At 44.8% G+C, this 16668-nt stretch overlaps 1 protein-coding gene across 1 annotated transcript in view; it reads right to left on the minus strand.

Moving 5' to 3' along the window:
* Positions 1-3022: 3022 nt before the first annotated feature.
* The window catches only part of kcnab1b (potassium voltage-gated channel subfamily A regulatory beta subunit 1b), a 67256-nt gene continuing 53610 nt past the window's right edge, over positions 3023-16668 (minus strand). The window contains exons 9-14 of the mRNA XM_031810659.1: positions 9690-9775; positions 9232-9352; positions 8849-8943; positions 8625-8745; positions 7401-7489; positions 3023-4357 (exon numbers count right to left, since the gene is read on the minus strand). Coding sequence (XP_031666519.1) covers positions 4262-4357; positions 7401-7489; positions 8625-8745; positions 8849-8943; positions 9232-9352; positions 9690-9775 — 608 coding nt within the window. The 3' untranslated portion in view covers positions 3023-4261. The remainder of the gene's footprint in view (positions 4358-7400; positions 7490-8624; positions 8746-8848; positions 8944-9231; positions 9353-9689; positions 9776-16668) is intronic.

Consider the following 16668-nt stretch of genomic DNA (forward strand, 5'->3'; position numbering starts at 1 on the left):
CCTCCATATTACTACTTTGGCCCAAATTGATCCTACACCAAGCCATCGGCCTGGGAGGATGGAACCCCTATTTTCAAAACCTCCTGTTGCCATTCTGCACAAAAAATCTCTCACACCTAAATATTTATCTGCTATCACATCTATCTTCTGTGATTTCCACTCCATCAGTGCAGTGCAATTGATCACCATCGCTATAAACGCAAGAAATCAAACCTTACTAAAACTCATCTGCTTTGCACCTCTCTCTTCAGGCCTACTCACTGAGGGGCTCCCAGTCGAATCACTCGCCCTTGGGTCAAGGTCAGGTCATTTGACCTCACTCATCCAACCACTCGGGTCATGTGACAGTGTTGATGCCCATTCTGTGTTCTTTTTTTATCTTTTCTTCACTGCCTCAGCATAGGACACTTTTTTCCCCACTCCAACTCTGGCAATCTCAACATGTCTCTCTCACAGGGCACTTCGGATCCCCAGCTGCATGGGCGCCCCCACAGTTGACATATGCCCTCCTGCACAATTCTCACATCGTGGGATCTCCCTTCTACACACTGCTGCAACATGTCTGAATCCTTGGCACATAAAGCACCGTAACGGGTTTGGAACATAGACCCTCGCAGAATAGCAAATATAACCTAACCTGGCCATATCAGGTAGAAACTCTGTGTAAAAGCTCAACAAGACAGACAGGGTATTCTCAGTCTCGGCATTGGCACAGGGTGTACATCTCACCAAATGGCGGGCATCACAAACACTAGGAATATTATTTTTCATTTGATCCACCTCTACATTCAACACTACCCCACTGATCACCCCTTTGAGCAGTGCCCTGCTCCGGAAAGCAAAGCACGGTACAGGTTGAGGCCCGAGACGCGTGACGCAACGCGCTCGCTTCCTCTGGGTGGAGGATGCACAAAAATCAAAATAATTCCACTTCTCGAAACTTTCATAGATTTAACCATTCCAAGTGTGTCCTTTACCCAGCTTGACACAACGTATGGGTCGGCCAAAAAGTAGGAATCTACTCTTTCCAAACATGTCATTCCTACCGTCCAAATTCATCTCCGTAGGATTCTCAGGGAAAACGTTGGAAGTCTCCACTACACCTCTCACCACAAGTAGACCCACTTCATCCTTGTCTGGCTCAACTTCAGAGAGCTCACCACTGCAGACGACTCCATTTCAAGATCCTCAAGGTTCTCAAGAGAGCAAGTATACCTATAGGTAAGTTTACTTGGTTTATACTCAGGAGAATGTTTGTACTCAGGAGATGAAGGTATGTACTCAGTAGATGAAGGTATGTACTCAGGAGAAGAAGGTATGTACGCAGGAGAAGAAGGTATGTACTCAGGAGACGAAGGTATGTACTCAGGAGATGAAGGTATGTACTCATGAGACGAAGGTATGTACTCAGGAGAAGAAGGTTGCATTTGTTTTGGAACCGGGCTGCCTCCGGGTCGTGAGCCAGGGGCCCCGTTCAAAGCCCATGATGAAGTCGGCTCAAAACAAAAGTTACATAAATAAGCACGTGGAGTAACAAATAGGATTCTGTGTTTTCACGTGCAAATGTGATTGCGTTTTAGAAAATGCTTTATCTGACTTCCCAATAAAAACTAGTTAGAAAATGCTAACATTTATTTGACAGAAAAGAGATGTTGTATGTTTCCAGACGATGCACTATGCCGCCTTGTGGATAACATGACAGAGCCGCGCAGCTTACTGTTCCATTTGAGAAGGGCGTTCCTCCCTCACCACTTTAGTCCGGTCACGGACCAGTGCCCTACGGCTCCGCATAATGGAATCCACCCAATGTTTTCTATTGACACAAGTGGAGGAGAGCGCACCACCGCTAACTAGCTAGCTATTTCACATCCGTTACACTCACCCCCCTTTTGACCTCCTCCTTTTCCACAGCAACCAGTGATCCGGGTCAACAGCATCAATGTAACTGTATAACTTTACACCGTCCCCTCGCCCATACCCGGGCGCGAACCAGGGACCCTCTGCACACATCAACAACAGTCACCCACGAAGCATCGTTACCCATCGCTCCACAAAAGCCACAGCCCTTGCAGAGCAAGGGGAACCATTACTTCAAGGTCTCAGAGCAAGTGACGTCACCGATTGAAACGCTATTTAGCGCGCACCACCGCTAACTAGCTAGCTATTTCACATCCGTTACAGCAGCATCATGCTGTGGGGATGTTTTTCATTGGCAGGGACTGTGAAACTGGTCAGAATTGAAGGAATGATGGATAGTGCTAAATACAGGGAAATTCTTGAGGGAAACCTGTTTCAGTCTTCCAGAGATTTGAGACTGGGACAGAGGTTCACCTTCCAGCAGGAAAGTGGCCCAAAGCATACTGCTAATGCAACACTCTTGTGGTTTAAGGGGAAACATTTAAATGTCTTGGAATGGCCTAGTCAAAGCCCAGACCTCAATCTAATTGAGAATCTGTGGTATGACTTAAATATTGCTGTACACCAGCGGAACCCATCCAACTTGAAGGAGCTGGAGCAGTTTTGCCTTGAAAAGTGGGCAACAATCCCAGTGGCTAGGGGGGGTGAATAGTTTTGCACCCCCAAGTTCTGTTTTTTTTTTTTTTGTTTGTTTCACTATAAAAATGATTTTGCATCTTCAAAGTGGTAGACATGTTGTATAAATCAAATTATACAAACCCCCCAAAAATCCATTTTAATTCCAGATTGTAAGGCAACAAAATAGGGAAAATGCAAATGGGGGTGAATACTTTTGCAAGCCACTGTACTTGGTTTTCAAATAGAGGAATCTAGAAATCTTTTTGTTTTCACGTTCTGCTGGTAAAAGCTACATAATGAAATTGGTAGGCTACATCCACAACTTTAGAGGGACAGTTTTCCAATGACGTCATCAATTCTATTCTGACTATTCATCTTACGAATGTTTGTTTCTTCGTATTGGAACCTGGTCTATGCCTTACTTTTTAAAACTACATATTTTCAATACTTCTAGATATGAGGTGTTTCTGCACAGAGAATACAATCGTTCACACTGGATATTTATTTATATACAGTATGTACAAATTAACAACAACAAATACATCAATTAAGGAGTCTTTACTGAACTCTCAACCTCTAACATAATCTCATTATACCATTTTACATTTGAACAGACATTGTATTCAGTTTTAGCCCAGGTGCAATGACAAAGGGTAGAATATACATCATATACATCAGTTTAACTTGGATAAAATGAAAATATATCGGTATGTGCAACGAGGGCACTAAATAGCATCCAGTAATACTGCTTACACCAACGGTAGACCTATGTACATGCCTGCAATAGCTGTTTGCAGAAGAGTATGCATTGTTAGAGAGAAATGGGGAGATACTATGAAAGTACTATCATAATAATACTGTGTTCTTCTGCATTCATTGACAAAAATATATATAATCAGTTAACAGTCATTACACATGTCGTTTTGAAATATTCAATCCAACACAACCCTGTTGGTATTTTAACATCACAATGGGGGAAAAAAAGTTTAAAAACCACAAGATGTCAGCATGTATCGAAACAGTTAATTATCACTACAACAATGCAGGGTTAGGTAAGCACTTAGGTTGTAGGAAAGGAGGGGCTCAGCCAGCACTGACCGTCATGGACAGATCATTTGTCCATGTCCATCACTTTGAGGACAGGAACACAGTCCTCTGTCCAAGAGTTTGTTCTCATGAATGTCCCGTTTAGCCTACAAAGGCTTCTACACAGAATGCGGGACAGCTGGGTGTACCATAAGGGATTTGCACATCAGATTCAGTGGAGGCTGGTGAGGGGAGAACGGCTCATAATAACGGCTGGAATGGAGTAAATGGAATGGTATCAAAAACATGGTTTTCATGTGTTTGATACAATTCTATTCTATCCATTACAGTCTATTACAGCCATTACTATGAGCCGTCCTCGCCTCAGCAGCCTCAACTGATTCAGGTGATCTTAGTCTATCTTGATAACGGCTGGTTAGTTCGTCAGGTTTGAGCTACACTGAAGTGGAGTGGATGAGCTGTGTGGCATGCATGCTTTGTCAAGCAGAGCTCTCAGTTAACGACACTGACTACTGGTTGATCTTTATTCGGGTGTGGCAGGACGAGGAACTGCGTAGAACACACACACACACACACACAAACAGGGTTGGGCACACAATGACTGGAGGTGCCACTGACTGGAGGTGCCACTGATGAGAGCTGGTCCAGATTAGTCACAGTTCTGAAGAATGGCTCCATCTTAATGTGCTTGTTGGAAGTCCTTCTTCCTGTGGGGTTGGTTTCCCAAGACGTGGTCAATCTCTGTGGCAATGCCTGCTGTCATCTTTGGAATGACCTAGAATACATGAAGAAGAGAAACAATACCATTGATTCAGTCAGTTGTTATGTTGGTAGTAGTAGTTAGTTAGTAACTACACCACAATAGGCATCCATACTTGTAAATAAACAGTGAAGGCATAGACTAGAGAAGGGGAGCTGTATGAGTGCTGAGAAATCGTTGTCAGTGTCCCAAATTGACGCCTAAACCTTGCACCCTTAGCCTCGCCAGCCAGCCTGATCTGTGGACAATCTATCATGGTCCAAACACACCAAGACAGTTGTGAAGACTATCATTACATGTGAAGACTGTTCATTTATCAAATCAATAATTCTCTGTCATTTAATTACGTGATTAAACTAATCATGTAACTTTAATTAACTAGGAAGCCGGGGCACCACGAGAAAATGTTGTGTTTATTTCACGAATATAACTCTTCAGATATTTTCACTGACTTATTAATGTATTATGTTATAATGTTCGGCAGGGTAGCCTAGTGGTTAGAGCGTTGGACTAGTAACCGCAAGGTTGCAAGTTCAAACTCCCAAGCTGACAAGGTACAAATCTGTCGTTCTGCCCCTGAACAGGCAGTTAACCCACTGTTCCTAGGCCGTCATTGAAAATAAGAATTTGTTCTTAACTGACTTGCCTAGTAAAATAAAAAAATTATGACCTCATCAGGCATATTCTGAATGTAGCAAACCCTTGGATATCTGCACGAACCCTAACATAGATCACGAATCAGCGATATACAAATTGGCTTAATTATTTATTTACTAACTAACTTAATCAATCACAGAATTACATAAACACACACACACACATAGGTCATACATTGGTTACTGACATGATAGAAATGTCCCTAGTGGGCTGATATAATGGCTTGGTAGACAAAGGAAAGGGGGTGGGGACAGTTCGAGAGCGGGAAACAGTTGATAACTACACTTATGACATGCTAATACTTTTAACATGAACAGCCCCTCATTCGAAAATAAATTGCAGTTTACATATTTACATATGTATGCCTTTGTTGTCCCTCTCTGATCACCAGTCTGTCTGCTGGATAGTCAGACGACAGAAAGCCTCTGGTTTGTCCACCAGAGATCAAAGTCTGTTGTAGTTGTTATAATGTATACTTCAGAGTACCATTCAGAAATGTTCTTAAATCGGATGCATTTAACAGACTAAAGTATTTAAACAGCTGCAGCCTGAATAATTGGTTTTAAGTTTGTAGATTTCTTCACCATTTCAGCATGGGAATGACCTCCACGTTCTCTCGTCTTGTGCTTTGGTAGAGTTGTAGTTTGAACCACTTCACACACCAGCTTCACCTAGCATGTTTTGGTCTATAGAGTGATAGCCATTCCAACGGGGGACATCGGTCCCGGCCTTATCGACAATAGCAAGATGAGGGAGGCTCACGAGGCTACTGCATCTAAGATGATTTGATAGGTACTGTATAAGACATGTGGTGTAACTTCCACCTAGCTTATCAGTGAGCAAGTGGAGCTACTACCATATTGCGTACACCTGTCAAATCCTCTCAGATCTCCACACGTAGTACATAGGGCACAGGAGGCTGCTGAGGGGAGGACGGCTCATAATAATGTTTGCAATGGAAAAAAATGGAATGGCATCAAACACCTGGAAACCACTAAGTTAAGTATCTTCAGACTAAACAACTCCCTCTGAAACTGGATCCTGGACTTCCTGGTGGCCGCCCCCAGGTGGTAAGGGTAGGCAACAACACGTCTGCCACGCTGATCCTAAAAACTGGGTCCACACCTAGTCCACACCTGTACTCCTTGTTCACCCACGACTGCGTGGCCAAACACGACTCCAACACCATCATTAAGTTTGCTGATGACACAACAATCACCAACAACGATGAGACAGCCTGTAGGGAGGAGGTCAGAGAACTGGAAGTGTGGTGCCAGGACAACAACCTCTCCCTCAATGTGAGTAAGACAAATGAGCTGATCGTGGCCTACAGGAAAAGGTGGGCCGAACAGGCCCCCATTAACATCGACGGGGCTGTAGTGGAGCGGATCGAGAGTTTCAAGTTCCTTGGTGTCCACATCACCAACAATCTATCATGGTCCAAACACACCAAGACAGTTGTGAAGAGGGCACGACAAAGCCTTTTCCCCCTCAGGAGACTGAAAAGATTTGGCATGGGTCCCCAGATCCTCAAAAGGTTCTACAGCTGCACCATCGAGAGCATCCTGACCAGTTCCATCATAGCCTAGTATGGCAACTACTCGGCATCTGACCGTAAGGCGCTACAGAGGGTTGTGCGTACGGCCCAGTATATCACTGGGGCCAAGCTTCCTGCCATCCAGGACTTATATAATAGGCGGTGTCAGAGGAAAGCCCATAAAACTGTCAGAGACTCCAGTCACCCAAGTCATAGACTGTTTTCTCTGCTACCGCACGGCAAGCGGTACCGGAGCGCCAAGTCTAGGACCAAAAGGCTCCTTAACAGCTGCTACCCCCAAGCCATAAGACTTCTGAACAACTAATAAAATGGCCACCCGGACTATTTACATTGACCCCCTCCTCCCCCGCCCTCCTCCATTTGTTTTGTACACTGCTGCTACTCGCTGTTTATTATCTATGCATAGTCACTTCACCCCTACCTACATGTACAAATTACCTCTACTAACCTGTACCCCCGCACACTGCCTCAGTACCGGTACCCCCTGTATACTTTAGTTTATTCTGTAAATATTTTCTTAAAACTCTTCTTGAACTTTACTGTTGGTTAAGGCCTTGTAAGTAAGAATTTCACGGTAAGGTCTACACTTGTTGTATTCGGCGCATGAGACAAATAAAGTTCAATTTGATTTGATTTGTTTGATGTGTTTGTTATCATTCCACCTATTCACTCCAGCCATTAACATGAGCCCATTCTCCCCAATTAAGCTGCCACCAACCTCCTGTGGGCATAGAGTCTCAGGGTCGATTTTGCATTGCGCCTAAAACAGCTTAAAATGTATTCTTCAAGGTAGTCCTTCTTCCCTTAATGAAAAAAGTAAACTATATGAGAGAAGCTCCTTACCTCCATGGCCCTCAGATTCTCTGCAAGCTGGATGGGGTTGGATGTTCCCAGCAGCACTGAGCTCACTCCTTCATTTCTCAGACACCAGGCTGCAGAGAGAGAGAAGGGGAGGTAACAGGGTTGAGTTCATCAGGGCATGCAACGGAAAACATTTTGCAATGGAAAAAGAAAATGTACGTTTGTTATTGGACAAGTCCCTTATGGAGGTAGTCCCTCCATTACTCGTAAAGGGTCGTCTTCCACATCCAGCATGGTTATTTGTCTATTTTTTGGGGTACCTTTGTTTCACCAGGTTAGTCTCATTGAGATGAACAATCTCTTAAAATATCTGGCCAAAATAGCAGCACACAAAGTTGCAGACACATTTATAACATAAAACACAAAGCACTACACATTGAACAGCAGGATGGTTTGGGAAAGTGTGGTGCAACTAGGGTTCAAAACAATGACAGCCCCACCATTTCATTTGGCATCATAGTGTGTAACCCTTCTTTAAAATAAATTATAGGGACGAGCTCCTGTAATTTCAGCACCCTTTGAAGCTCGTTCCATGCGTGTGATTGGGCTCCCGAGTGGCGCAGTGGTCTAAGGCACTGTATCTCAGTGCTAGAGGTATTGCTACAGACCCTGGTTTGATTCCAGGCTGTATCACAACTGGCCATGATTGGGAGTCACATAGGGCGGTGCACAATTGGTCCAGCATTGTTTGGCTGGGGTAGGCCATCATTGTAAATAAGAATTTGATCCTAACTCACTTGCTCAGTTGAATAGAATACAAACATCAAGTAAGGGGCAGAGAACTGGAAAGCTTTTTCTCTACGGGCCTTAGGCACAATCAAGTGAACACAGGCGATAGTTTTAATTTGTCTGCTGGACAATGTAGTTACACAAGTTAAATGGGAGCCGTCTCAATATGGCCTTCTGAATAAAACCTACCAATGGTTTCATCTCCGAAGAGCTAAGGAAGACCAGCCCACTCTCATGTCAAGGTTACAGTGATGTGTGAGGGCTTTGGTACACAGGTTCCAGCATATGTAATGATGCCACAGGGGCATACAATATATCACCAAAATCAATTACAGGCTCGAAAGTAGTGGAAACAAGCCACTTTCTCGCTTGGAAAAAAAACAGGACTTGTTACTAAAATAAAAACGCTATTTGAGCCTAAGCTTTGTGAAAACCATCCACTTTGTCTTTTCAGCATTTGCGTTACTGATATCTTACCGATAGCTAATTGTGGCAGAGTGCAGCCCAGCTTTTCAGAGATGGTAGTGAGCTCCTTCAGCTTGGCCTGTTGTTTCCTCCCTTCTTCGCTCACTATCTTATCCTTTAACCAGGCGTACGGCTGGAAGAGAGGAAGAAGACCAGTCTTAGACACCACCTGAGGAACAAGCTGACATTCATAAATCCCCTCAGATGTTGTTGGGACAAGCAGATACGAGCAGTACCTTCATGGAGGCCCTGGAGCATTCTGGGATGCCATTCTCATACTTCCCAGTGATGATTCCACAGGCTAGAGGTGACCAGGAGACCACACCCACACCTGCAATGGCACATGGGAGTTAGGTCACATGACAGGCAGGGTAATCATCAGATTATCATGGTACTGAAGGACAAAAGTATCAAGAGTTTACCTTTTGCAGTTTGGAATATTGACTCAGTTCGACATCAGACCACTTTTGACAAACTTTGAATTTTGGGGTGAACTACTACTGCACAGTCTGTTACCAGTCTGATCCTGGTTTCAAGGGCGTTTATAGGACACTTGAATGCAGTCCCAAAGTGTGACAAATCTAAAAGGTTTGTGAAATGGTGTTACTATTACACCTGCCTATCTTATGGTAGAGCTCAGGTAGCTGTGTCTCCACCTTGTCCCTCTGGAAGAAGTGGTACTCAGCCTGCTCACACACCGGAGGGATCAGGTTAAACTGCCGTGCAACCGAGTATGCTTCCTGAAAAAAAATTGAGAGGAGAGGAGAAGGGAAGAGGGGCAGAACCAAGGTGAGAACAATGCTGACTCTATTCACCTTTTCATGTTAATGTCAGACCAAACTTCCATATCTTCAAAATTATTGATATTCCAAGACAGCACCTGAACTTTTCAGACTTCATTCTCCTTTTCAACCACTATAATGTCTGTTTACTCTCTAATGTCAGACTCCAAAAGCATTTATATCCCAAGCATGCTACAGTGAATTATTATGTGGACAGATCATGCAGGTCTACACACTGCTGAAGAGAATATGAAGTTGACGTATTGGGAAGTTGAGAGAGAATTTGCCTACTTACCATAATCTCCATGGCAGACCATCGTGATGTCCCCCAGTACATGGACATGCCATTGTTGATCAAATGGGTCATCGCCCTCACAATCTCTGCAGAGACAAAAACATTAAAAACCTGCTAGCTACGGGAGGGTTACGGGAGGGACACAGGAGGGATACAGGAGGGATACGGGAGGGATATGGGAGGGATATGGGAGGGATACAGGAGGGATACGGGAGGGATATGGGAGGGATACAGGAGGGATACAGGAGGGATACAGGAGGGATATGGGAGGGATACAGGAGGGATATGGGAGGGATACAGGAGGGATACAGGAGGGATACAGGAGGGATACAGGAGGGATATGGGAGGGATACAGGAGGGATACAGGAGGGATATGGGAGGGATACAGGAGGGATACAGGAGGGATACAGGAGGGATACGGGAGGGATACAGGAGGGATACAGGAGGGATATGGGAGGGATACAGGAGGGATACAGGAGGGATACAGGAGGGATACAGGAGGGATATGGGAGGGATACAGGAGGGATACGGGAGGGATATGGGAGGGATACAGGAGGGATACAGGAGGGATATGGGAGGGATACAGGAGGGATACAGGAGGGATACAGGAGGGATACGGGAGGGATACGGGAGGGATACAGGAGGGATACAGGAGGGATACAGGAGGGATACGGGAGGGATACAGGAGGGATACAGGAGGGATACGGGAGGGATACAGGAGGGATACAGGAGGGATACGGGAGGGATACAGGAGGGATACAGGAGGGATACGGGAGGGATATGGGAGGGATACAGGAGGGATACAGGAGGGATACAGGAGGGATACGGGAGGGATATGGGAGGGACAGAGGGGGTGTAGGTATAGGTTGCTGTTTCCCACATTCTGGAAGAAGGGAGTCAAGAGAGTTTAGCAAAAATAAGGGGAAATAATGTTCTAAAGAAACGTTCCACAACCTTATATGATTGGTCCATTCATCTGTACATGGAAGGTTGTGTTTTGAGTGGAACGTCCCTTCTCACAGATGAAACCTGATATGATGAAGATACTCTAACTTGTAGGAGTAGTTCTGAGACATTAGAGGGCGCCTCAGACTCCTTCTTCTACAACCTCAGAAAGATCACTTCTCATTAGCTAGAATCCTTCATTGGTGAAACTGAAACTGACATGTCAGTTTGGGATATTAGAACAACAAAGAAGCTACCGCAAATAACAAACCCATTTATATTTTATTATTATTATTATTTTTTTTAAATTTAATTAGGAAAGTCAGTTAAGAACAAATTCTTATTTTCAATGACGGCCTAGGAACAGTGGGTTAACTGCCAGTTCAGGGGCAGAACGACAGATTTGTACCTTGTCAGCTCGGGGATTCGAACTTGCAACCTTTCGGTTACTAGGTCAACGCTCTAACCACTAGGCTACCCCCCAGACAGCCCACCCCTCCAGGCCAAACCCTAACTGGGACGACACTGGACCAATTGTGCGCCGCCCTATGGGACTCCCAATCACGGCCGGTTGTGATACAACCTGGAATCAAACCAGGGTCTGTAGTGATGCCTCTAGGACTGAGATGCAGTGCCATAGATCGCTGCGTCACTTTAGTCATCTTTTCTTCTTTCTCACAGACTCCGAATGAAGGGACCATTTCAATTCCATCTGCATGTCTGTATTGCTGCCGAGCTCCAATACCACAGCTGAGTACATCAATTAATCCATTCAGTTCAGTCTCATTGAATAATAATCGCCAAACAACCTCTCAAAAGGCTCGATTCAGAAGCCATTTGAAAGCAAGCCTGCTGCTAAAGGGGCGAGTTAAAAAAACTATACAAACAAAAGGGAAACCGGTGAAAGGATTCGTACCAAGAAACCCAGAATATATCCTCCATCCTTCTATGGCCAGTGCAGTGGAATGAGATAATGTTTGCTGAGGTAATATTAATCCAAATGCCGCAGTGCCAGACTGGAGAGAGAGAGAGAGAGAGAGAGAGAGAGAGAGAACCTTAGTGGACCACTACGAGAGGTCGTAGTGGACCTTTGTCGGTTCTGTTTGGCCTCAGGGTATAGAGTGGTACTGCAGGGTCATGGTGGTGTGGAAATACACCAGAAAGCTGATATTTATTAATGGGAGTAAGTAATGCAAGGATACAAGGTGTCTAACCAAGAGAGACCGGAATCTCTGGAACATGTTATTCAATACCATGTACTTAATATGTCCCGCAAGGGGCAATTATGCTTGGCAAGCAGTGCAATTTGGTAGCTATACAATACCGTACATCTCTCTCTTTCTTTCTCTTTTAATCCACCCTCTGCCCTTCTCTACCTCTCTCCTTTTATCTGTCTTTCTTTCTCTAACCAAAACAAGAATACATTGGCATGACGATAACACAATACAACCCAACAGGCCAATATCGAAGAAAAGGAAATCACACAGAGAGTTTAGATGATAAAATGATACCCTTACAGACCTGTAGTCTAATCAACAAATTCAATTGCAACAGGATGCTGAAGGATAAAATGTAAAACAGGGAGATTAATGAAGTTGAAAGCGAGATGAACCTAGATCAGAGTGGGATAAAAAAAATTTTTTTAAGAGTGATTCCCTTTCATGAGCAGCTCATTCTGCGAGCCTACATACAGCAGAGAGAGCCAGAGTGTGTGGGTGAAACAGGTGGGAGGTGGAGAGGCGAACATGTCAGGCGTGAACAACAATACATTTGTTCTGAGAGGGAAAGAGAGAGAGGCGGAGGGAAACAGAGAAAGATAAAAAGACTGAAAGAGATGGAGAGATTGCTGGGGGCGTGTGTTGGTCATCAAATTCTATGAATTCTTAGCCAATGGTTCACCTTCCAAGGTAATGGTAGATTACCAATGCCTATACCCATAGCAACAGAGTAGCCTGATGTACACTCGCAAAACAACACTTCATATGCCCTCTTTCACAACAGTGCCCTTTTCAGTGGCCTGCCCTAAGGCTCAAAAGTTCCAAAAGTCATTATTTTCCAACCCCAGGCCTGGCTGGGGGGTATATCTCATGTTAACGGATTGCTTGCTGTGTACACTGTGGGCAGAGGGCAGACAAATATTGGTATTTAGCAAAAACAGAAGGATGAGTGGGTTTGAGGTGTGTGTATTTAATTAGTTTGTTTGTCTCTGTGTGTGAATCTATGTGTGTTTGAACATGTGTGTGTGTTTGCCTGTATGTGTGAGTTTGTTTGCTTGTTTGCTGTCTAACACCCCACTGATAAACACTGTGCTGTGTTAAAGAGTGATGTGGGGGCTGTGCTTTGGCAAAGTGGGTGGGGTTATATCCTTCCTGTTTGGCCCTGTCCGGGGGTGTCCTCGGATGGGGCCACAGTGTCTCCTGACCCCTCCTGTCTCAGCCTCCAGTATTTATGCTGCAGTAGTTTATGTGTCGGGGGGCTGGGGTCAGTTTGTTATATCTGGAGTACTTCTCCTGTCCTATTCGGTGTCCTGTGTGAATCTAAGTGTGCGTTCTCTAATTCTCTCCTTCTCTCTTTCTTTCTCTCTCTCGGAGGACCTGAGCCCTAGGACCATGCCCCAGGACTACCTGACATGATGACTCCTTGCTGTCCCCAGTCCACCTGGCCATGCTGCTGCTCCAGTTTCAACTTCCACCTGACTGTGCTGCTGCTCTAGTTTCAACTGTTCTGCCTTATTATTATTCGACCATGCTGGTCATTTATGAACATTTGAACATCTTGGCCATGTTCTGTTATAATCTCCACCCGGCACAGCCAGAAGAGGACTGGCCACCCCACATAGCCTGGTTCCTCTCTAGGTTTCTTCCTAGGTATTGGCCTTTCTAGGGAGTTTTTCCTAGCCACCGTGCTTCTACACCTGCATTGCTTGCTGTTTGGGGTTTTAGGCTGGGTTTCTGTACAGCACTTTGAGATATCAGCTGATGTACGAAGGGCTATATAAATAAATTTGATTTGATTTGATTTATGTCACGTTGTATAATGATTGGAAACAGGCGCAAGAATACGAAAATAGTTTTTTTTATGACACTACCCAAAATAGCGTACGCCATGAACATGACGGGGACGAAGCTCCAAAACAAACACACACACATATATATATGTAACCCAAACAAAGATCAAGATGTAAAGCTCTAATAAATACACGGGACGAGACCCGTAACAACAATACACGGGACCCGTAACAACAATACACGGGACGAGACCCGTAACAACAATACACAGGACGAGACCCGTAATAACAATACACGGGACGAGACTCGTAATAACAATACACGGGACGAGACCCGTGACAACAATACACAGGACGAGACCCGTAACAACAATACACGGGACGAGACCCGTGACAACAATACACGGGACGAGACCCGTAACAACAATACACAGGACGAGACCCGTAATAACAATACACGGGACGAGACCCGTAATAACAATACACGGGACGAGACCCGTGACAACAATACACAGGACGAGACCCGTAACAACAATACACGGGACGAGACCCGTGACAACAATACACGGGACGAGACCCGTTACAACAATACACGGGATGAGACCCGTAACAACAATAAACAGGACGAGACCCGTAACAACAATAAACAGGACGAGACCCGTAACAACAATACACGGGACGAGACCCGTAACAACAATACACGGGACGAGAGCCGTTACAACAAGTACACACTAACACGGTAACACACAAGGCGATAGAACAGAGCACAGGTACTCACAAGACCAATGGACATGGAACAATAATCAACAAGGACCAAGGAGAACAGAGGGCACATATCTACACATACTAATCAGGGGGAATGGGAACCAGGTGTGCGTAATGAGAGAAGACAGTCCGGGGTCGGTGGTAATGATCCAGTTCAGTGATGCCTAGAAGGGAATGAGCAGCAGCACCGGGGGAATCTGTGACAGTTTAAGCCTTATCCTTCCACGCAGGTGTTTGTGAACAGAGCGAGACGCCTGTCCTTGAGATTCCTACTGCAGTAAGCCATCACAATAAAGCTGGGGTGAGGCAGGGACTGAGGTATCTATCCTGCCTGGCAGCTTCTGTGGCTTATAAGAGGACAAACCAAGGACAGACACCTCACTCCAGGCACTTGTGGACACATTTGTCTCTCTTTCTTTCTCTTGGAACCCACCCTCTACCCTTCTTTCTACCTCTTTCTATCTATCTCAACCTCTCTCCCTCTCATCTCTCTCTCTGAATGACTCCACCCTCTACCCTTCTTTCTCAACCTCTTTCCCCCTCATCTCTCTCTCTGAATGACTCCACCCTCTACCCTTCTATCTCAACCTCTCTCCCTCTCATCTCTCTGAATGACTAAGCCAGGGCAGACAGATACAGGAATATAGATACAGAGGCTCCATACACAGTGTTGTGAATTAATTGGATATGTTTAGAGGACTGAAAATATGGTTTTATTTATGCTGCTGAGGGATGGAGGGATGGTGGGATGGAGGGATGGTGGGATGGAGGGATGGAGGGAGGGATGGAGGTATGGAGGGATGGAAGGATGGAGGGTGGGTGGGTGGATGGATAAAAACCCTGTTTATGCTTCTTTTGATGAGTCAACCTGTCCGCCCTTCAACCTGTCTGCCTGTCAACCTGTCTGCCTGTCAACCTATCTGCCTGTCAACCTGTCTGCCTGTCAACCTGTCTGCCTGTCAACCTATCTGCCTGTCAACCTGTCTGCCTGTCAGCCTGTCTGACAGTCAGCCTGTCTGCCTGTCAACTTGTTAACCTATCTGCCTGTCTGACTGTCTTTTCATCTTTATCTGTTTGTGTTTCCATTTGTGGCCCTGTTAATATAGTGTTAATACTGTCTTAAACTCATAGGTGCACGAAGAGAGATCCGTGGAAACACATATAGTTGATCTCTTACTAGACTACCAGTTCCATAGTGATACATACTATAGGAGTAGCGTACTGTGCAGGAGGCTGTTGCTATCCTCATGATGAAGGCTGTGATGCTGAAACACACTGGTTTTCAAAAACAACAAAGCATTTTCTATTGGTCTTCCAACAGTAGCTGAAAATTTCTCCCACGTCTGATCTATCACTGCAGACTTCTTTATCCAGTCCAGTTCTTCATCGTTCGCAATGTATCACTCGGACCATGCTATTGGCAGTGTCCGAGGGGTTTGTGGCAGGTTTGATATTAATGACGTGTGTTGCCCTTTGAGTCCGCTCTGCCTACTGTAGATGTATATATCTATATATATGTAGATGTATATATGTAGATGTACAGTGGGGCAAAAAGTATTTAGTCAGCCACCAATTGTGCAAGTTCTCCCACTTAAAAATATGTAATTTTCATCATAGGTACACTTCAACTATGACAGACAATATGAGAAAAAAAATCCTGAAAATCACATTGTAGGATTTTTTATGAATTTATTTGCAAATTGTGGTGGGAAATAAATATTTGGTCAATAACAAAAGTTTATCTCAATACTTTGTTATATACTCTTTGTTGGCAATGACAGAGGTCAAACGTTTTCTGTAAGTCTTCACAAGGTTTTCACACACTGTTGCTGGTATTTTGGCCCATTCCTCCATGCAGTTCTCCTCTAGAGCAGTGAATTTTTGGGGCTGTTGCTGGGCAACACGGACTTTCAACTCCCTCCAAAGATTTTCTATGGGGTTGAGATCTGGAGACTGGCTAGGCCACTCCAGGACCTTGAAATGCTTCTTACGAAGCCACTCCTTCGTTGCCCGGGCGGTGTGTTTGGGATCATTGTCATGCTGAAAGACCCAGCCACGTTTCATCTTCAATGCCCTTGCTGATAGAAGGATGTTTTCACTCAAAATCTCACGATACATGGCCCCATAAATTCTTTCCTTTACACGGATCAGTCGTCCTGGTCCCTTTGCAGAAAAACAGCCCCAAAGCATGATGTTTCCACCCCCATGCTTCACAGTAGGTATGGAGTTCTTTGGATGCAACTCAACATTCTTTGTCCTCCA

The sequence above is a fragment of the Oncorhynchus kisutch genome, linkage group LG30 (assembly GCF_002021735.2).
Source record: "Oncorhynchus kisutch isolate 150728-3 linkage group LG30, Okis_V2, whole genome shotgun sequence".
Taxonomy (NCBI): Eukaryota; Metazoa; Chordata; class Actinopteri; order Salmoniformes; family Salmonidae; genus Oncorhynchus; species Oncorhynchus kisutch.